Source organism: Ptychodera flava, unplaced genomic scaffold (genome assembly GCF_041260155.1).
Source record: "Ptychodera flava strain L36383 unplaced genomic scaffold, AS_Pfla_20210202 Scaffold_32__1_contigs__length_2955704_pilon, whole genome shotgun sequence".
NCBI classification, from domain to species: Eukaryota; Metazoa; Hemichordata; class Enteropneusta; family Ptychoderidae; genus Ptychodera; species Ptychodera flava.
This window is the reverse complement of record NW_027248354.1, coordinates 2,884,340-2,908,252: the sequence shown is the minus strand read 5'-3', so window position 1 is coordinate 2,908,252 and position 23,913 is coordinate 2,884,340. Positions and strand designations below refer to the sequence as shown.

The 23,913-nt window shown below is 39.6% G+C and overlaps 1 protein-coding gene across 1 annotated transcript; it reads left to right on the top strand.

The window, feature by feature from the left end:
• Window positions 1-756: 756 nt before the first annotated feature.
• On the top strand, window positions 757-23,554 carry LOC139127509 (hemicentin-1-like). The gene is made up of 18 exons (XM_070693421.1): window positions 757-1,027; window positions 4,104-4,373; window positions 4,655-4,942; window positions 6,440-6,703; window positions 7,679-7,942; window positions 8,166-8,429; window positions 9,293-9,556; window positions 9,774-10,037; window positions 11,124-11,387; window positions 12,277-12,540; window positions 12,919-13,215; window positions 14,082-14,366; window positions 15,252-15,389; window positions 19,415-19,442; window positions 20,477-20,559; window positions 20,687-20,808; window positions 21,817-21,862; window positions 22,684-23,554. The coding sequence occupies exons 1-18, from the start codon at window positions 823-825 to the stop codon at window positions 22,689-22,691; spliced, it is 3,618 nt and encodes a 1,205-aa protein (XP_070549522.1). The 5' UTR covers window positions 757-822; the 3' UTR covers window positions 22,692-23,554.
• The last annotated feature ends 359 nt before the right edge of the window (window positions 23,555-23,913 follow it).

Below are 23,913 nucleotides of genomic sequence, written 5' to 3'. Positions count from 1 at the left end.
TATCTATCTATCTATCTATCTATCTATCTATCTATCTATCTATCTATCTATCTTTGCTATCTATTATCTATCTATGTATCAATCTGTCAAAAATATTTTGCTCATTTTACGAGCTCATATTTGTATGTATATAAATACCAAAAAGAGCTTATATGGTTAGTCGGTGGCGTCTGTATGTCTGTATGTATGTGCCGATGTATGTCCGTCACACGCAAAGGCTCCCAGACCGCCAAAGCTACAATCTCAGTGTTTGGTGTACAGGTAGATGCAGGGGTTGAGATGTGACGTTGTTCAAATGAACACGTCAGTGTCAAAAATGTGCAAATGAGGTAAGAAAAGGGAAATTCTGCAAATGTTCAGGAGTGGTGGCAAGCCAATGACTGAAGCAGGCTACTCAACTGACTTAAGTCATATCCTGTCATTGTTTATGAACTGTTACATATTAGCAGACCTGCTCAAACTAAGAGGGACTAGCTGTTTCTGCTATGCATGTTGCCAAAATTTACCTCCAGTACCTAAAGTTTATTTACTTTTGTCATTCTTATTTTTCTGGTTTAAATATTTCTTGTTGTTTTTCTGGTTGTACTGTGCAGAAATCTTTGTCATAATATCAACGTAGAATTTTCCTGCACTGAACAGATAGAAACAACATTTATTGTTCATCTTTGGTACCCGTGATACTGGTATGTACCAATTCTGATCAAATGTGAGCGACACTGTATCATTGCGGTATTTTTCTTATTCCATGCAGACGGGGCACCAGAATGCAGCATACATCCGGGTTACACCGCCGTAGAAAACGAAGAAATTACACTTGTATGCATGTCCTCTTCAGTCGTTGACCTGGCTTGGTTGAAGGACGGTGTTGAAGTTCAAAGGGTAAGGGGAATGACACACAACCTGACAACGACGCTGAACAAAACCGACAACGGTACAAGATTTGACTGCAGGATCGTGCACCCCAAGCTGTCCGACGAACAATCGTCGCAGTTATCCTGCGAAGAAGACATCGCCGTTGTTGTTCAATGTAAGTCGTCTCGTTCTCATATCAATACCCATCATGCATCAAAAATTAATCAATACGTTTCCTATGCATCATGAGCAAAATTTGGAAACGTTTATTGATATCCTAGCCCTAACACCAACCCTACTCTATCTGGCATGTCCCAGCGATATCAAGGAACTGAACTGCGAGAAGTGTACGCAGTGCCAGTAAACAAATTTATTTGTCATAATCAAGTGATATTTTAACGGAGAAACCAAATATTCGATTTTAAATCCATTTGCAATCATTTCTTAATAAAGCTGACATCCGGCTACCGCTATCGCCAGCAACTGTTTTTCAACGTAGGCAGGTAATGTGCATGACACGTGTTCTGGTGTTTGAAGTTTGAAATCATAAATGTCAGCGCCTACTCTTTATTCTCGCTCTACTGTTTTTTGCTTTCCCCAAATGCAATGGCCGTGAACAAGGAAAAGCGAAACCAGTCCTTAAGGCCGAATAACAGCCACCCGTGCTGTGCCGTCTCGTAGTTTCTAATTTTAGAGCCGAGTAGATTAGAAACAATCATGCGAAGTATTTACCATCGAAGGACTCGTCCATGTTTCGTATTTCTCGTTTGATTGATGTTTGGGAAATGTGACAGAAAGGGGCACCCAAAAAATGAGTTTTGTAGAAAATGTGACAGTATGTACTTTCTACGTAAATATGCAATTGAACGTATTTTGTACAAATACAAATTAAACTCCAAAGGTGAAATGATGGCTGCTTCTAACTGCAGTCATACAACGATTTCGGAAAATAACAAACAAACAGGAAACAAGCGTTCCACTTTCCCTTGTTCCCACCAGAAAATCTCTCTACTTTCCTCCGGTCAGAACAAAACATCCCCGATGTGCCCTTGAATTAGAACCTCCAAGTTGCGCTTGCCAAATATATAGTAATTACACTACGGTGAGGATTGTGACTGCACTGCCTTTTCCGAATGTCAATCTCAGGGTCATCTCTTTGTCACAATACGATGCTTTTCCCGAACCCAACGAAACAAACCCAATGCTGAGCAGTAAAATTAAATTTCCAACTCCGCTTGAACACCGCCTTCAAGTTGCACAGGAAGGTTTGTTGGACTGCCGCCCCAGAAAGACTGCTCGAAACAACGATTTTCCACCCGTTCATTGCCCTATTTTATAGTACTTTTTGGTTTTTCGTATTCTGGTCGCGTTGTGTCGGTCTTGGTGGATGTTCTCTCAAACCGTCAATAGATTTATTACATGCCTCGAATATCGAACGTCGCGCGCTCCAAAGGATTCAATGGTAACTCGCCGATGACGTCGCGGGCCGCATAGTCATCACTGGACTGAAAGTGAACCGGAACTATTTTCAACTTGAAAACTTTTGGATGCAAAAGTCTTGAAATTTCATGTTTTGCACAGAAAATCCGGTTTTTGGAAAATTTCGCATAAAAATATTGATAAACCGCATAACAGTAGTTTACATATATCAATGCGCCATTCGATGACGAAAATTGTTCTATTTTAACCGTTTTTCGTCTAAAACGAAAATAAAGCATTTTACTATAATTTGCCAATAAACATAAATATTTTTGGTGCAAACTGAGTAAGAGAGGCATGTAATAAAAACATTATAGCCCAAACATGGGACTATGTACCCTCGGGGCAGGAGACCATTTGCCCTCCTTACGTCAGGCAAATGGTCACCTACCCTCGGGCACATAGTCCATGTTTGGGCTATAATATATAATTCTGCCTTAAGATAGTATGCACCTTGAAAGTGAAAGACTCAAACTTTTTCTAAAACTTTCCTAAATGAAACTTTCAACCATTCTCTCACCAAATCAACAATAAAATCGGCGGTTACCGTGCAAAGTTTTGAACTAGCGAAACAAAATGCCCAACATTTTGCGATATGTGATATTCAAAATGGTCGCCACCCCTGTGTTAACTCTATGGGGAAAATTATATTTTCGGTGAAAGTTTTTCGTTCTCCAACAAGAGCTCTAAATTGACACTGAGCCACTAGTTACAGATCAGAATTTGTAGAAATTTGAGAGTTGAAATATCCGTCACCGAGGTGGGTTCTACTTAATGCTACGCAATGTAATATATTCTGCACTCTTGACCCAAACTTTAACTTTAATCTTTCTTACTGTCAGTAATAAAAGTTCAGATCATTGTCATTGTCACGGTGAAGAATTTGAAATGTTACAATAGATGTGTTAATTCTGGCTATCGTGGTAATCCTGCCTGTCTCAAACAATTGTCAATTCAGGTAGACACGTTTTCAAGTCCACATTGAAACATCACTGACTGAATCTACACTAGCACTCTGAATAATTATTAGTATAATCAGGGGCCATGAACTCGACTGGCCTATTTGACTAGTTTCATGGTTCCCACCAGATTATACAATACTGCAATGTTCTTACTTTTATTGACTTTGTGTAACATCAGAAATACACCTTTCCTTTTCATTTTCATTATTGTGTATACTGTGAGGCATCTTGTGAAATAAAGCATTCATACATTCATTCTTGTATAAAAAAAAATTAGCCAAAATAATGTCTAGCCCTGTGTCTACTCTATTGAGGTAAACTCATTTTTTAAAGAAAAAGGCGAATAAAAACTTCACAAACTCCGTACACTAGCACTTCAAAAGGTGTCCTCTAGAGCGACAGGACGACATAATATTGTAAAGATTTGAAAGAAAGACCACATATCTGCCACTCAGGTGCATTTTACGTCAAACTTATTATACCATCGTTTAATTCAGTTGGCCAACATGGGTTTTCAGGTCTTCAGACGGTAGTCAGGTCTGGCAATTTATGATTGTGATAAAAATCATAGGACGGATTTTTTTTTTTCAAAAACAAATGGTGGAAATTGAGGTAACAGTATGAGTAAGCAAAATATGAATATACGAGAAGTTAGAGGGCCTCTCATCTTGCTCGACAGATGATTAAAATGAAAAGGGTAAATAATTTACGAAATTCTCAAAGGGCAAAACTTATGTTCAACATGTTTCAATCTTGAGACGAGTTGACTTTGGCGTTTACTGATTTTACCCTATTGTTTACGACGAGCAGATTTGGACGACGTGGTGATTGTAGAGGATGAAGGTAGCATCGGCAGAGTTGTCGAAGGGGGCTCTTACCATGCAACGTGCACCGCCGACGGTTATCCGACACCCGTCATCAGCTGGATGCATCCCGATGGTAGCACAGAAGCGGGCAATGAGTTGCACGTTCACGGCGCAACGAGGAGTGATGCTGGCAACCACACCTGCCACGCCGTTAGTCAAGTGTGGGACGGCAGCAGTATAAGCAAGACCGGTAGTATCTCCCTGGACGTGCAATGTAAGTTTGATTTTGAGACGTCTGCTCTGAAGGTACTGCCACAAATCGAGGTTACAGAGCGCCCAAAAGAGAATTTATTTCGCAAATTGTTGAACAAATATGATGATGTAAATGTTTGAAACATATCTACTGAAATAACAAGAAAATTCATGAATGTAGTTTCAATTTCTCACAACGTCATTCGACTTCCATATTTTTGCCATCCATTCGTGTTTGCCCAACCGTATAGTTTATTGATAGTAAACATTATTTATAGTCTTCATTTGATTCGTATTTTACAGACAAACCTGCGCTCACGACCGAAGTTTATGGTACCGCCAAACACTCTGGCGATAGTGTTGTGGTGCTAGAGGGCGCGCCACTTTCGGTTGCCTGCATGGTTGCCGAGGCCAATCCAGCCGTTCACGTCATAGAGTGGAGCGATGTAAGTGCCAACGCTGATGGCGCCTGGTTGAACTTCACAGAGATCGGCCGTGATCATGGCGGAGACTACACATGCGAAGCAAACAATACATTCTGGGACTCATCGGTGGGTTCTGCCGATGTCACCATCAATATCGACGTGCAATGTAAGTAAATGGTCAAAAATAAAGGTGCAGGGGGTGGGTGTGAGGATAGCTGTAATCGGTGATACTATTTTCAATATCGTGTGTTCTTCTATTAATAACAAGTTGAAATGCAAGATACAGACTTGACACGTTGACGCATTGTGTTCTTTACGAATATTCCTGTCGTCAAATTATATCTAGCCCGAAATAAAGTTCACTTTTCAACAAAACATACCAACACGATTGGAACTGGGGATAATTAGATGGTGAAGTAATGTCGATTTAATCTGCAATAATGTAAGCTCATCTGCTTTTCTTTTTAAGTTACACACTTGTTTTAGGATTAATTTGTATTATTATACACCTGCGTCTGTAACCTATGGAGTTTCGTCGTACAGTAAGTTTCGGTATCAGGAGACGCGGAGTCTAATAACTGTAGAGGTTATTGGACGCTATATGACCTTTGACCTCAACACACCTTTACGTCAACATGGTGAAAAACAGGGAATATTTTACATTTTTTACAAGAATATATACTTCTTAGCGTTCAGTACTTCACAAATTAAATCATGGTCAGTCCAAAACCTGTAAATTCGATTGAAATTTTGCTGCTTAAGTACAATTTCTACTTGACAACAATGTCCACCGCGCAGCGCGGGTTGAAATTTCGTTCTGTGCGCTTGGACGCGCTCAACGTGTCCCCAGCCTGCTGGAGATGATCGCTCAGTACAGTGCGTAACGGGCATCCGAAAGACGCTTCAATTTCGACTTCTTTCTGGTAAAGTTGGACTAAAAAGGTGTATAATAAGTTATTCTCAAAATACGGGGATTTATGTCCTCGTACATCATACGCTTCAGTGTTGTCCGAGACGCTACGCGTCTTGGACAATACCTCCGCTGCACGATGAACTCGGACATAAATCCCGGTATTTTGGCAATAACCTTATAACATCGCAACATTCACCTATATGGCATTTAACACTTTTGAGAAATTTGAAAAATGTAAAGATTCAATTATCCCAAATTAGTTCCAATCGTGTTTACCATAGGATATCGTTGCAGTCCCACGGGCCGTGGTGACAAGTCCAACAATTGGACTTGCGACTCAATTTATTTTTTGGTGGGGGAGGGGGGCAGGAACTTCGTTTTGCAAAAATAACCTACACTATATGAAGCTTCAAAGAGAACAAAAGTCTGTCTACTTTCATAACTCCAAATTGCGATGGTATCTGTGTGGAGATACAAACGGACACCGGCGGTCATCATGATGATGATTGTGTCAAAATTTGAATAAAGAGACGTTAGGAAGCAGAGAATGAATGCTCCCTCCCTAATGTATACATTTTGTTTTACTTTTGCAGTTACTTGTGAATGATAAAAACTACACTGCATATTTTTACAGAATTTAGAAATTCTAGACCGCATGCATGCATGCATGTCGCTATCGTGTCACAGTTTGAAGTAAATCTGATTTGATTAACGAGTTCGGAGGCTGATCTTTTTTGCCTTTAAAAACAGTTACACCTGAAGTCATCATCGCCGACAAGAGCAATAACATCACCATAGAAGGCCAATCTTACACGCAGAGCTGTTCCGCCGATGGCAACCCGAGCCCCGACGTTTATTGGCAGAGCTTCGACGGTATGGTGCAATACGGCAACAACCTGCAGATATCAAGTATTTCCCGAACTCAGCAAGGGTTATATACATGCTACGCAAACAGCACTCTCTGGGACGGATCAGCGGCTATTGGAAATGACTCAGTCATGGTAACGGTGCAGTGTAAGTGAGAATAGCCTTAACCTTTCGCGATTATCATCACAGTCGTTTAATTTTCTGGCTTTGCTCTTCACGATTCACTCATTTCTCTCCCTCCTGTGTTGATTTTTCTATGCCCTGCATTCTCATACCACCGATTTACACTTTGCATCGCCATGACTATCGCCATATCGTTGCCTCCATTCTGTTTGTCATTATGACGTTGCAACATCATTACTTTCACTGATTACGTTACATCCTAACATTCAAACCCGTTTTGTGTATGTGTGTGTCATTTTTTGATTGGATACATGATCACTCTTTCCTTACCATCATGTTTATCATCATCATCATCATCACCATGATTGTCACGGTCACCATTACCATCACCATCATCAACATCATCACCATATCATCATCATCATCATCATCATCATCATCATCATCATCATCATCATCATCATCATAACGAACAACAGCAGCAGCAGCAGCAGCAGCAACAACAACAACAACAACAACAACAACAACAACAACAACAATAATAATAATAATAATAATAATAATAATAATAATAATAATAATAATAATAATAATAATAATAATGGAAAGTGAAGCAGTAGCAAGAAAGAAAACAACGACAACAAAACGGTTGTCATTCGTCCGGTCAATCCGTTTCACCGAGTCCAACTTTCAACTCTTCTGTCTCACTATTTCCTGTTTTATATATTATCTTTCACTGTCTCACAAATTGAATCATACTTGAACATTTAAAAAAACTTTCCAATACTTTCCGCAGAGAGAGAGAGAGAGAGAGAGAGAGAGAGAGAGAGAGAGAGAGAGAGAGAGAGAGAGAGAGACAGAGAGAGACAGAGAGAGAGAGAGAGAAGAGAGAGAGAGGGCGGTGTATCGAGACAGACCTGTCCTCAGCGAATGAACACCCTTTCTATAAGAAATAACACCCATCCAGTCCACTTTTCTCTGTATGTTAATTGCCATCAGATCCCCCTACGCTAACGACACTGCCCCCAGCGGCCATTAAAGAAGGCGCAAACGTGACACTGAATTGCACCGTGGTGGAAGCCAATCCGATGATGGTCAACTTCATATGGGTACTCAATGACGGCACGACCTTCACAGAACCAGTCGTGTCCTTGGCTGGCGTCACCAGAGAGTTCACGGGCATACACACGTGTACCGGTACCAACACATTTTACGATAACACACAGGGAACGGATAGCGCTGACCTTGATCTTGACGTCCAGTGTAAGTGAGATAGCAAATTATCATATCCACGTTTTTAGCCAAGGTTGATCACCCACAATGCCATGGCAGGGCTCCTTTCGATTTAAATGATAGAAATGACCTATCTTTGAATTATTGGTGAGAATTGAAAACATTGACTGGCGTACAATAATTTTGTCATTCAAACAGCTCAGTCATCTTGGTCTGTACGGTGACACGTCACTTTCGTTTATTACAATTACAGATGGCCCCGAAATCTCCTTCGACCAGCAGGAAGTAGTCTGTAAAGAAGGCGAATCGGTCACCTTGCAATGTACCGTCGACGCCAACCCTGCACCATACGATGTACACTGGATGAGAGACGGTCAGAGAATTTACGACGGTACGACTTACCCACTCCCAAGTGCCGATCGCAGTGACGGAGGAACACTCGTGTGCATGGCCCATAATAGATTCTATGACAACTCCACGGCAATGGGTCAGGAAAATCTTGACTTGGTTGTCCAACGTAAGTATTTTCAAATAGCAAACCCGCATGATTGCGTCAGTGTGTAAAGCGCCTAGTTTATACGAGCATATTAGGCGGAAAGGTCAATAACGGTAGTTGCGAATTTAATTCAGAATCATGAACGTAGCGGTCTATTGCAAAGTCGACAATCGCACGCTGAGTTAGTGTAAATTGACTTGATTATTTTGGATTGTATGGGTCCTACACTAAATCTGATCCCATTGTTATTATTGTGCCAAGAGTTTTCTGCTTTTTGGACATCAGTAGCTAGTATATGCTCTCCTTGTTACTATACTAGTTAGATAAGTAATATATTTTGCATCTTTTGAAGCAATGCAGTTGCATATGTATATGTATCGGTCACAGAAATCTGCAAAGCTTCGGAATGTTGATGCCGACAAACTGATAAGAATATTGAAGTCCAAAAGCAAACAAACAATCAACAAATAAAACAAACAAACAAACAAAAGAACGAACGAACGAACGAGCACAGAAACCTCAGAGACGATTACATGATCGGTCAAGTACGAACACACGAATCAGATTGTGTAATACATCCAAATAGGTCCTCGTCACTTTAAGAAAACAATATTTCACTGCCGAAGCAAATATTTAGAGAAATATTTCTAATCGCCGCTTCATCTTGATATAAAAAGTAAAGTCGCCGGATATGATAATAGTTACCATGGGAATGTAATTTCTGACAGCCAGTCTTAAATTAAAGTACATCAGATAGATTTACATTCGAATTCAGTAATGATCTTGACTTGTCATTGACATGTCTGAGATTCAATTATCCATTAGATTTGGGTCTATTCACATCCCAAGCCGAGAAATAATTTCGTCTATTTTTATACCAACAGATCCACCGACCGTATCAACACTGCCCTCAGCGGCCATTAAAGAAGGAGCAAACGTGACACTTAACTGCACCGTCGTGGAAGCCAATCCGATGATGGTCAACTTCACATGGGAACTCAATGACGGCACGACCTTCACAGAACCCGTCGTGCCCTTGGCTGGCGTCACCAGAGGGTTCACGGGTATTCACACGTGTACTGGTACTAACAGATTTTACGACAACACACTGGGAACCGGTACTGCTGACCTTGATCTTGACGTCCAGTGTAAGTGAACTAACAAAAGGACATTTAGATTTATGATATTTAAACTTACAGCAATATAAAATGTACCCCTTGTAGGTCTTCATTGTACAACATGAGGGCATTATGTAGGGAGATGGTTAAATATGTCTCGTGATACAAAAAAAACCGATTCGGTAACAAATATCAGAACAGAAAAAAAAATGCATGACTCTCGATTTTGTTTAATTAAAATTTTCAGATGGACCAGAAATATCTTTTGATAGAAAGGAGGTGTTCTGTAAAGAAGGCGAATCGGTCACCTTGCAGTGTACCGTCGACGCCAACCCTGCACCCTACGATGTACACTGGATGAGTGGCGGTCAGAGAATTTACGATGGTACGACTTACCCGCTCGCAAGCGCCAATCGTAGCGACGAGGGAACACTCGTGTGCATGGCTCATAATAGATTCTACGACAACTCCACGGCAATGGGCCAGGAAAGTCTTGAATTGTTTGTCCAATGTAAGTATTTTCAGATGAATTTCGATTCTAGCATGCCATTTTGTGTTTTTACGTATTCTCCATTCTCAGACGTGGATGTTTTAATTTTTTTAAACTCGTTTAATGAAACATATACTTTGATTTTCGAGACCTCGTAGTTACAATCACTGTATATCTTTTACGGAGAAAATGTGACACATCTGTGACTTGCCAAATTTAACACGTACATATAAGGGAACGCAGTTTCCCTAATTGAAGTTTGCAGTTGCGGAAAATGTCAAATTGTCTAGTCATTGTGAACGCAAAAGCTGTGCTGTAACGGAAAATCTCTTGTTCTTCTTTGAATATATCCAGTTAAGCCTTTCCAACAACTTTTCGTATAGATGCCTTCTGAAATGGTGCACACAAATGAATAGGAAATATGAAAAAATAGAAGTTACAATATAGCCGTTGAGAAAACCACAGTGCATTGTTATTTCATTATCTCTATTTATTTATTTAGATGTAAAGAGAAAACACTCAACTTGAACCCCAGAGGGTTATCTACATCACGTGACAAAGACACGTTATATATAAATAGATAATTGAAAGGCACATGATATCATATAAAATTTAATTAGAAAAGTATTAAGATTGCTCATGGTCTTCAAATTGCAGAGAATGTCTGGTGCATAAAGACAATAAGATGGTTTAAATTCAGCGATTTGTCAGCATATAATTAAAGATTACAGTTACAAAAATAAATTATATAATCATTAGTGTCAGCGATTTGAAGCCTCTAATAGCTACTTCTATGGACATAGCTGACATTAAATTCCTGTCACAGTCGACGAGTCATCAGACCAATGATTTAACCTCGTTGAGATTCAATCGTTATTCGATTGGCTGCTGAAAATTGTCTGTGATAAACTTGCAATCTTAATAAATTTACCAATCTAGACCTTATCAGGCTGATTTTTTTTTTCATTTTCGCACACAGCAGATAATTTTGTACCTTCGCATGACGAAAATATTCTGTATAACTTTACTGAGAGCTTTTATCTCCTTGTGCATTCATCGCACTTGGTGCACGCTGACAGTTTTGTTTGATTTTTTAAACAAATATAGATCCACCGATGGTATCAACACTGCCCTCAGCGGCCATTAAAGAAGGCGCAAACGTGACATTGAACTGCACCGTGGTCGAAGCCAACCCGATGAATGTCAGTTTTACATGGAGACTCAATGACGGCACGACCTTCACAGATCCAGTCGTGCCCTTGGCTGGCGTCACCAGAGAGTTCACGGGTATTCACACGTGTACCGCTACCAACACATTTTACGATAACACACAGGGTATCGGCAGCGCTGACCTTGATCTTGACGTCCAGTGTAAGTGCTGTTTGATTCATCCAAGGGCTTTCAGCCATTGTGTCTTTCATTTTAGGTACCCGTCAGGACACTCGGGACTTGAACCCAGTAGTGTGGCGGCGGGCCTACCCTGGGCACAATTGTGTCATTAAATTACCTGTACACCGAACGGCGCGTCAACTATGAGCGAAAAGAAAAGCTATAACCGACACAAACAACTGCGTATCGTCTAAGATCGCACATCATAACTTAGTGTTCATAAACACCCTTCCGTTGATGACATGCAATTAGCTATTATCCAGGGTATTCCATCCTTTACGTGCAAATTTTGTAACTCCATTTTTTTTCATACGAATGCCACAGAATATTATGTATCTGCAAAACCAAAAAACAGAACCAAACATGAGATGAGAAACGAATTACAGATGCTAATTTACGGTAAAAAACATTGATATGTTATAACAGCAGGGAGGATGCCCCTCCCTTCCTGAACACAGTAAAAACCTCAACGGCTGGAAATTTTTTTCGTTAAATTTTATATCGCCTCATTGTTACCATAATCTCTATACATGTATTGCGATTTACATATTGTATTTCGTGTCAATGCTTCAACAACGTTTACGTTACATGATCCGATTGAAAAAAAACGTTTGCTTCAGTTTTTGTTCTTCTGATATTCTTACGATTGAGCAGAGAATTTTGCTTTAAATTCACAAACTTTTCAAAATTTTTAGTCTCTTTTTATCAAATAGGTCGGTCCCTTGTTTTTAGCTTTTTACTTTTTATCGAGATTTCCATGCTGGCTAAAATATAATTAACCGATTATGATACAATAAAGCAATCATCACATCTTTGCCTGTTAACTCCTGTTTTATACAAAAGTCACGTGATTTCTTCATTCTAATTTCAGATGGCCCAGAGATTACATTTGATAGTGATGAGTTACGTGTCATAGAGGGCGAATTCGTCACCTTGGAGTGTTCCGTCGACGCCAACCCTGCAGCCTACGATGTACACTGGATGAGAGACGGTCAGACAATATACGACGGGGCGATTTATCCACTCGGCAACGCCGGCAGGAATGACGCCGGAACCTTCGTATGCATGGCGCACAATAGATTCTACGACAACTCGACGGCCATGGGCCAGAAGAGCCTTGAACTAGTGGTTGAGTGTAAGTATCGAATCGATTATCACGTGTAACATCATGAACTTCTTAGGGCAAGTACACTTAAAGGGGTGGTTGCCTTGTTAAATGCAAATAGTGGACGCAAAAAATACAAATTAGACTTGAAAAGTATTAAGTGCCAACGACATATTCTTTTACTTTCGAATTGATTCAACGTATCCAAAGAGTAAATATTTTTTCTAAAAAAGCATCCACCAACATTTACCTTAGAATTCCTACCTCCATGAGAGTACGTGCAGACATTATTGCTATATTGCCGATAACAAAACTATTTGTTGTCTTGTTTTTTGTTTGATTTTAATTTGAACTTTAGAATGTAACATTTCCATGGTAACCCTCGAGCTATGCATTTTTTTCACGCAGATCCATCAACGGTGACCATCGCTCTGGGACAGGCGACGGTCACGAAGGGTTCCGACCTGGAGATGGCCTGCAGGGCCGAAACGGGAAGTCCAGACCCCTACCAATTGGGTCTATACCAATCCAATTCCAGTGGCATGTACGAGGTTGAAGTCGTGAGCGGAGCCACATCAGCCGCCTTCAAGATCGAAGACGCGGATGTATGGAGGTCGGGCGCCTACTCTTGCAAAGCGAAGACGCTGTTTTTCGACGGAAGCGAGCTGGAGACATCTAGCGTCGACTTATCAGTCATTGTGCTTAGTAAGTGAAATAAGTCAACGACCTTACGTTGAGTGCATTTACAGTGAAATCATGACGTGGTCTCCGATACTTACACCTGATGTGGATACTCTGTCATATATTAGCCAGGACGTCTTTAGCCAGAGTCATCTGTCGCCGGGTATTAAGGGAATTTGCGACAATTGTCACATTAGTATTTGCATTAAAAAGTGTTTAAGTGGAATGTTTTCATTAGGAGCCAATTCGAAAAACAAGGTGACCTTGACTCTTGCACCTACTAGCACTACAGGTATGTTCAACGCATTTCGTGAAGAACAAAGTTTAGAGATCTGCAACGGTTGGCAAATTATCTTTATTGCATTTTTATTTGTAATTTTCGCACCTACCTACACAATTTTTCTTTAAAAGAGATACTCCTTTTACAAACTAGACAAAACAAAATAAAAACAAGCGATCGACATAGTATAATTGAGAGACAGAAGGCGTGTAATGATTCGACGATGCACAACTTGGTTTCTAATTGCCTGGCGTATTTGACTCTCATGTGACTCGACAGACACGCCAGTAACATCAGTCCCGTCCACGTTTTCTGAATCACCTCAATCATTACTGGCAACATTACATATCAGAGAGAGAGAGAGAGAGAGAGAGAGAGAGAGAGAGAGAGAGAGAGAGAGAGAGAGAGAGAAGAAGACAATGAGAACAGACAAGGACGCATACAGACATACATACATACATACATACATACATACATACATACAAACATACATACATACATACATGCATACATACATATATACATACATACACGCCAATAATGAGTTTTACCATAGGATACGCCTTTTTTGACCTAATGTATGCACAACTCTATGTTTGTTTGTACACAGCTCCTCCAGTTATTCTGAACAAAGCAACTGAACAGATTTCAGTCAGTTTAGACTCCGAAGCCATACTGGAATGTATTGCTGAGGGCAGCCCTATCCCTAAAATCACATGGACAGACAACGTTGGCGAGATACGTGACGCCCTCGACTCTGTCGACGGCAACACTATTACGAGCACGCTGACAATACCCGGCATATCGGAGCAACAGCTAGGTATCTATCTCTGCGAGGCCTCAAACAGCGCCGGGCGAGACCTACACGGCATCGAAGTGGTTGAATTGCCACCACGTAAGTCACCCTTTACTTTCAGTCCCAGTGAAAAAATCTGTGTGTATTTGTATGAACTTTGACGAACATCAGGTGCAGCCAACGAACAATGAATTTTTGGAGGGGTCCTTATTATGACAAGATATATTGTACATGACAAGTAATGTGAACTGACTAATTTTAAGTCAAGAGGGTAATTAATTAGCTGTTCACGATTTGGCTTCCAACTGAAATTTTTTTGACTTACCCTCCCGCACTCAAACTTCATTTTTGCCAACTCCCCACATATTTTTCCTGTTTCCCCTCCCAATTGTGAATTTTGGAAGTTCCCCTGCCCTGTTGTGTAAAAAAACTTGTCAATTTCCCCTGCCCTGCAAAAAAATTCCCTTTAAAATTGTATCATTTCACTGCAGACATGAAGCCCCATTGCCTTGTCATAAAAATACCTGTCGATTTTCTCCTGTCCCCGTTTTACAAGTAACTTTGGACCCCTTTCCTCCTTTTCCTCCAATCTCGGTCCCCAGGCCAATCAACCGATGTCTGCCCTGCCCGACAAAAAAACAACAACAAAAAAACCCACTAAAATCTGCTCCCTGCCAGCTAAAAATATGTCCCCCGCCCAAGCAAAATTAAAATTTTCCCTGGCCTCAAACAATTTCTCCCGGAATATTTTTTTCGATAAATAGCTCCGTTAGCTGCACCTGGAAAATGTGAAGAAGTAGTTCTCGATATGTTGAATTCCTCCTGAAGAGATGGTTGTATACACTTGATTCTTGTTTAGAAATTGAGGTTCTAACTCGCCGTTCATCAACTTTTCGTCGATTATCGGTTTTGCAATATAATCCAGCAATTTTAATTTCGACGCACAGTCGTTTGTTGACGTGTACTTATTTTCTCCAATGACAGCTGAAGAACCGTCTGCTCTGAGTGATGGCGCCATCGCCGGAATCGCCGTTGGAGTTATCGTGTTTATCACAGTCATCGTCATAGTGGGTATCCTGTGCTGTTGTCAGCCTCGGTCTGCAAAGGAAGGCAACCCGACAGGTATGAATACACCGTTTAAACACATCGATAGAGTCCCCCCATATACCACTGGTGATCCCACCCCCAAGGCACTGCGTCATTCGACCAAGCATTGTTATTGTAATTTCCTGCATAAAATTAACAGCGAGGTCAACCGGTCAAACTCTCTTGGCATTTTCTCTCATGGATTGTCGTTTTGTGTGATCGAACCGCGGCGTACTTCGGTCAAGGCAAACCTTGCTTAACTGACCATCCATTGATCAGCCGAGTCCCATGTCTCGATAAGTTTGTATTATCACATGAACTGGCCCGAATTCCCACCTGTGTGACGTAGAACAGGACGGATAAGAAATCCGAATTACCCCTGTTGTACGTCATCAACCGGAACTTTTTTCTTGCATGGTACCGTTAATACACTATGCTGGTCGCGACGTAAACATAGACCGATTTGTCGTGATCGATGCCGTGCTCTCATGACATTTTTACAAAAAAGGTGACCCGATAAATCACACATGGAAACATAAAAGGCATGTCCAGCGAAATTTCTAGTCGCTAAAACTATAGCTGTTATCGGGAATCGAATGGGGATACCGCCCCGAATACCGCCGATCCAGCCACGTCGCCTCGTAACGCTCAATGTGGACGTCGTACCTGGCGATCCCGGTTGGCGATAAACCTGAAATCTACACCTCAACGGAAGTTCAACTGAATAAATGAGTACAGTATAATCTTCGGGAAAGCGACATACAGGCACAAGCATAAAGTCATTCGACTAAAAACGATAAATTTCCTTCATCATACAACAAATTCTGTAAATTCTTGCTCGGAATCAAACCTGTAGCGCGGCGTAAGGCTGTATAGCGAAGACATATGCATTGCAGCGCTGTGGAATCCGATGTACTTCGAAAGTTGACTCAGACAACACTCAAAACAGAGTTTCCGTCAAGTAAAATTAGGATGTACATGTATCTACGGGTGAGATATATGTCACTGCAAACATCAAAGTCCTTAAGACGAAAACATTGACGACCGAGATCGGGATTAACGAGTTGACACCGGCATGGCAGAGACCGGTGACGGCAGCGTTGTGGGCATAAACATGCAATGAGGTACACTCTGTGTGTCATCGAACAGAATATCATATTTCGCGCTCGCCACGGTCGTAAACTTGTGTGATATTTTGAAAAGCCACGGAATCTCTGAGAATGAGAATTACTGTTTCGATCGTGTCGTTGCATTTACTTCAAAAATCTATTTGTAAATATTCTGAATAACTCTGAATACTATGGCTATCCGTCGCTAGTACGATGAAAGTTATGTCCACCACGCACCGTACCGATGGCCGACTTGCCTTGGCATCGGTACAGCGCGAGACAATGATTGACAGGTTCACGTGACAGAATCCGTATGTCTGGTTGGTGGAGATACCATTTCATGTAGCAAATTTCAGCTTGATGGGATTTATGAATGAAAGTATCTCCTGGGTGACGGGCCGCTTTACTCTTTAAATGAAAGTAATCCGCGTAAGTAAAACACAAATAGCGACGAAATTCATGCAATTTGTTACGATAATTTTGATCCATTCACATCAAAAGAAAAATAAGAAGACTGTTCATGTGATAAATATATAATCCCATGGTATTTTTCTCTGTTTGACGTCATCGTATACTCGTGTTTTTCGCGGAGCCGCACAACTTCTCGCCTTCGGCTCGAAGTTGCACGGCTCCGCGAAAAACACTCGTATACGATGACGTCAAACAGAGAAAAATACCATGGGATTATATATAAAAAAAAAGTATCATATACTATAATATGCATCACAATACATTATCTTAAATGAAATATAATATGTCATACTTCAGTGTTTTGTCTGTTTTCAAGTTATCACATAACACGCAAAGATGAGATTGGCAATATGAAATATCAGAGATAATTTGGTCATTTTAACTTCACGTTCTTTAAAGCTGCATTAGCTTTAAATTTTTGGATGGGATAGTTTAAATTTAACTGTAGCTTATGGAAAAGATCACTCGAGTGTGACAATAGAAATGGTTTTTCAAACCTTGGCAAAGATTGGAAAAAAATATAAGTTTTAACGATGAAATAATTTTTCGACCGTTGCAACTCATATATGGCCATCAGAAAATATACACCTTGTTGTGTAAGCGCGTGGAATCAATCGACCAAGTACATCACCAAGAATTGAAACAGTGACATTTTCAAAGACATTGTAGCTTTGAACCCGGCTCGGGAATAATGTCCGTATGACGTCATTGGTTACCAAGGGGTCAGGGTGCAAAGGGTCAATAGCGGAAGTCCAAAACATCTCACCCAACGCATTTTCCTGGGTTAAACGCAAAGCGATAGAGCGGATGTTGATACAATGTAGCTGCCGCGTCGTATTCAAGTAATCCCGTCTATTTCAGCAATAAAATGTCAGTTCGGTGTCTTTCCAACAGTAGTAAATCAGAAATGTGACCGTATACAGTCAGTTTTCTATTAAATTTAGGCTATAACCTCTGTTTTACATCGAACATAGGCTGTTGCTAAGCGACAAGCACTAACCAATAACTAGCGCCCCAGCTAAAAAGACATTTATTTTTTTCTGTTGATTTAAATTCCTCCACACAAAATTAATCTTAACTTTTCTTTCTACCTATTTGGATTAATCTTCCTCTGATTTTCACAGAGGTGGCTATGCTATGCCACAACATTTCATGTCATTGTTTAGTTTATCTACAAGTAATGCTTTACTCTTGTCAAATTGTATCGTAATGTGTTGCATGCCATCGTACCTTTTCAGCGTTTAAAATCGTTGGCAGCACAGCTGTCATGTGTGTTTTTATTGCGTACGCATTGTCCCAAGATATCGTGAGAGCCACACTATGTGTAACGTTTGAGCCAATTACGGTATATCCGCTCTGTTTCTATAATACGTATTTATGTTCTGCTTTCTAACCATGTCAGAATGCTGGATGTTCAAGTTGATAACACGTCGTATGTTTATAATGCTTAATATTCTTTTGATAACTACTTTTTGTTGACGATGGCAAAGCTAGTACCTTGTATGGATACGTAGCTGAATAAAAGATCTAAGAAGAAGAAAATAAAACAATAGCATCGCATTAAAATGTCATCTAAAGTTTAAGCTATATGTTAAATCAGTAAGACAATTTAACCCTTTGAGCGCTGTTATTTTTCCCACCAAAATTTTAGTGCTACATTTTAACAAATTTTATGAATTTTTCTGAATTTTTTTTGATAATTTTGGACCAAATGGAAATCACATTTCATTGACTACAGTTCTTTATCAAAATTGTGGCAAAAACTTGAAAAAAAAACGTTGCCTGAGGTATATTCTGTAAAGGTGACAAACATTGACTTTGGCGCTCAATGGGTTAAAGCTTGTTTTGCAAAGTGAATGTCGAGGAACTATCACTGTGTGTAAAGTTCACGGTTCATAATGGACGATGATAAAGAACAAGCATGTTGCACGCACCGTGTCATGCGCAGTGTCCAATATATTTGGGTAAGGAAAATAACTTGCTGCTTATATATACTGAGACTTGATTAGTGTGTTTCCCTGATGGAGATCACAGCACATACACACTGTAGATGGTAGCTGTGTACATCTCCGTTGTCTACTGTTCTGTACCCTGTCGCTATTGAACTTTGTGTTTTTTTAACTAAAATTAAAGAAATTAACATACAAAGCAAAAAAAGTCACATAACACCTAACTACCGGATAATTAACATTTATTTTGCTCTATTTAATATCATAGCGCCACCATGGTAAATCATGTAGAGATAGCAAAATTGGCAGCGAGATTGATTGATTAATTTATTGATACTGGTCGAAACTTTTGTCATGCAATCCTCTGAAATAAACCATGAAAAAGTATAATCTTTGGTAATCATATATTAAAGACAGTGTTCAAATATAACAAAATCTTTTTTTTTTTTTCAAATGTATAAGCTTAAACGTTACCGACACATGCCTACCAGCCTATTCCTTCACCATTTTCCAATATTCCATTTCGTTGCAGGCGCTGCAGATGAAGAAAACACTAAAAAGTAAGTGGAAAGCTCTAATCATCAACACTGATTCTGGTTTGACGTCAGACCAAGGGCAGCGTTTTCACCATTTCAAATGAAATAACACGATTAAGTATGGCTAACACGCTAACACTTCTAACGAGTTCAGAAATGGTGTCAAATAGCGTACAAACGGTATGGACTCTCTTTTGTACTTGAGGCTTACAGGTGTCACCAAACGTTACAAAACCCGAGTATCGCCAATAAAAAATGACTCCCGAAGTGGGTATGTTGATTGTTGAAAATATATATTTAGCAGGCATTCTTATTATTTGATGGTATTAGAAAATGTATATTAAGTGGATTGCCCTATAGTTTACACAAATGCATAATGCAGACATGGATAAATAAGAGTTCTTATATATAACAGCTTATCACATGCAGATCAATAGATAACAAGATAGATAGATAGATAGATAGATAGATAGATAGATAGATAGATAGATAGATAGATAGATAGATAGATAGATAGATTACCAGATAGATAGATAGATAGATAGATAGATAGATAGATAGATAGAGATAGTTTAGATGTAGAGATATAATTTAAAAGATAGATTGATAGATGAATAGATGAAGATAAATGAATAGGTAGGACATTATATATACATAGTATGTATGTATATATATATATATATATATATATATATATATATATATATATATATATATATACATAGATAGATAGATAGATAGATAGATAGATAGATAGATAGATAGATGGATATAAAGATATATAGATAGAGACAGAGGAAGAGTGAGAAACAGACAGCGAGACAGAGAGAGATTAGCGTGTATTCCTGACTTGATTTTAAAATTCTGTAATCTTTTATCAATTATCATACGACGTCAGCAAACAAATATTCGCATTATTTTCAAGTCTAATATGTACTATTATAATATGAACGGGTAAATATTTCTAATATTATTATTATTGACAATTACGCAGACACTGTCATGGTATCATGTTAATCCAGAAAAGTCTAATAAGCTAACGTTTTCACCCCTTTCAGGATTCTGGTAGACGAGTTCACAAACGTTGAAGACCAAGGGGTTGAGAATGGTGCAATGCCGAGGTCGTCTCCAGACGGAAAAGGTATATATTAGGTTGTATCTCAGCGAATACCACTTGAGAACAGTTATATTTTTCGCGAGTTTTGATTTAAAAAAACACTTTCCGTTTTTCCAGTACACTAAACCTTTAATTACGTTGGATGTTGTAGATACCAGCGGCGAGAAGGTCGTAGAGACTAACGTGGATGAGACCAAGAAAGTTGAAGAAAATGCCAATGAAATAGCCATGGAACCAATATATGCTAAACCAGACAAGACAAACTCCAAGAAGGTAAAATTCACTTCTACGACTTTTTTTGATATCAGTGTGTAAATATTGATGCCACACAAGCAATTTGTTTCACATCCGGGAACAACGGTCAAGTGTCAGTCTAGCCACCCGGCTTATACTATAATTGTAGTATGTGTGGATAACTTCTTGGGAGACTTTGGGAAACCGGATTTAAAACCGGTAATAGCGAAGTTTGATGGCGAGAACGAAAGCAAAATCGTCTGCTTTTCAGAATTTTGCTTTCGATCGGGCCGCCGCCAGTAAACAAGAGGAAGCTGTCACTGCTAAAAAGATTTAAATATATGAGCTTGCGAAATCTCTACCATGGCAATTTATATTGAAGAGTTTGCGCGTGTAGTGCATCGATGTCCTGTCTTAAAGACATGTAAATGAGCGTTTTGCCGTGAAATTAATGTTTGTTGACCTGATTTTATGCAATGTATTGTGGTTCACCGAGTTTTGAATATCTTCTTCATAACGTATTTGCCTGTCATCATCATTGTCATTACCCTGCCTAATTGCAATGACTAACATATTGGCACAGTTAAGAATACGTACATGAAGTGAATTAATGATGAAACACATTTTGTAGAGTATACCTACCTTAACACCAACGTGAATGTAGCACTTTGATCTAACATGTATTTTCAACACCTTTAAAGCACCTCATGATCACAGATTTTTTCCCTTTTGCAATTTGACGGCTAAACATGTCGTTTGACGTTGATATTGGACATCGGTGATATATTGAGGCACAGACCATATAGTTGCCGGCGCAGCTTCTTAATATTTTGCGACATATACTATTCACAACTCCGCGTTTGTTGAAGTAACGCGACTTTGAAGAGGGTCAGTCAAATTACTTTCGGGGGGGGGAGGGGGCAAAATGGCTGAGGCGGGGAAACTTTACCCTATCAATGTCAAATCTGAGAACTTACAGGCTATTGGTGACCCGGAGAAAAGTCACAGGCTAATTTTCTCTGTATCGAAATATCGTTTTGTTTGTAGGAAAGCTCTACAGCCGATGAAGAGACACCTCCCAAAAGTGAAGGAGGTATGTGCTGTTCACTTTATTTGTTTTTAAGTTTCCAATTGAAAATGGCGAGTTTATCGCAGAATCATATGGATTTTGAAATAAATATAGGGACGAGATCTCGAATTAGTCGAATTAGGTATAGAGCAGCATGATATACGTACAACGGACAGAGCATACAGCTTAACCCTTTGCACCCTGACCTCCCTGGTGACCTATGATGTCATACTGACATTTTTCGCCGAGCCGGAAGTAACTCTGTTCAAAATCCAAAGGTATGATAACTTTGTGCTAGGGATATTGAAACACAAGATGGCGAGAAAATTGTACTACTTCTTTTCCTTGTTGACCCTGCTTTTCTCGCACTCGAAATCAAAGAACTATTTCATCGCACTATTGAAAGAAGCTTTCCGGATTTCATTTCTTTAAGTAGCATAATCTGCCGCGATGTCAATCGCATAGCGTGCTTTCAAACACGTGTTCTCTCTGCACCATTGCCGAAACAAACCGTGTCCATTGCTTCAACCAAATAACCAATCCAGGCGCAACTCTAACATTATGTTATTAACAATCTTTCCCAAATGCATACTTACACAATGTATTTGACAATATAGTATATCCGTAAGCCATCAACGTAATCCACATCGAACACTAACAACCATCATATATATTATTGCAATGAATGTGAAAGTGATAGGATTACCAATATACGAAACAAAAAACCCGCTTCATTCAATTTGATGTCGAAGTTTCTTAAATTTCGTGGTTGTTGCTATTTGCTGCATTGTGTGTATTTCTTTGGAGTCGTTTGTTTGAAACCAAACTTCGATTGTCCCTTTTAGACAACTGAGGATCTTCCAGACCAGAAGTTTGAACAAACATCAACAACGCACAAACAAAAGGACAAGATAATATCTACCGATGCAGCATGGGTGTGAAGACATGGATTGATGATACTGGATGTGTGAAATGTGCCGTACAATTCCTTTCCTCCGAGGGGCTATTATATATGGGCGCTTACAGTCGGACTTTGCAGGCATATTTCAAGAGGACTTAAATTTTATATATCATTTCTCCACCAACAAACTGCCCTATTGCTGTTTTTTTGCTAAAACGATATTGGTTGCCGGGATGTTCTTTGGCTTACCGCGCTAGTATTTGTAGCTTTTGGTTGCAACGCGAGTCCGATGGGAGGTCAAGTTTCACCAGGAGTGGTAGAATTCATGTCACACTGCAATGCAAGAACTAGATGTGTGACGTTTTAGCAAGCAGAACAACAACGCTCTCGTTGCAGGCACCGAACACAGAAGAATACAGCCTGGAAAGTGTGCTGATGCTCTGGTACGCCAACATGGGTACACTTTGCATTTCACGTTGGTCGGCTCTTTTTCTGTAGCAGTGCCATCGCGATGTACACAGTGAAGTGTAAATATCGAAAATGTTTTCGGTCCGAATTTGTTGTTTTATTTATTGTAGGCATTATGAGAAGCAGGTTTAATCGAATTTTTCAAGATGAACAACTGTAGTGCGTGGTAGTGACACGCTAGTAGAAACACGTCGAGAGGAGGTATGGTTAATTTCATTGGGTGAACCACCTTTTTTTTTTCGTAGCAGTATGTTAATGAAATGAAAGTTACGTTTTGCTATAAGGCAATGTGAATATAAAACTTCGGAAATTAGTCAAAAAATGGAAATAAAACAAGGAAAAACAAACCATAGATGTATTTAGTATTTTTTACAGTACATGCCCAATCAAGATCGCGATTTCGAATGTTATACCGTCTTGCTTTGACACTTATATTATATATCATATTCTGCTGATACGTAATTGATTATAGATATTGTACACATCAAATACTAAGGAATCAGGGCGTCTGTGATGTTATTTTCGGCACAAACTAGATATAACGCTTTAGCAATATTTACAAGTAATATCTGAACGCGTTATAGAAGATGGACGCGGACGATTTTTACAGCTTTACACAACTCTGTTTGTTCTAGGAAAAGCAATTGAAATTGCATCTTTTTAGACCATGATTGGCGTAGAGTGGACTACAGAGAGTCTTAAATCT

What these genes read in the sequence shown, in the direction of transcription:
- LOC139127509 (XM_070693421.1), top strand. Translation starts at nt 823, where the DNA reads ATGTCCTCTTCAGTCGTTGACCTGGCTTGGTTGAAGGACGGTGTTGAA. An exon ending in CCTTGATCTTGACGTCCAGT is followed by an intron (nt 7,943 to 8,165) that starts GTAAGTGAGATA and finishes TTACAATTACAG; the next exon opens with ATGGCCCCGAAATCTCCTTC. An exon ending in GATGAAGAAAACACTAAAAA is followed by an intron (nt 19,443 to 20,476) that starts GTAAGTGGAAAG and finishes CACCCCTTTCAG; the next exon opens with GATTCTGGTAGACGAGTTCA.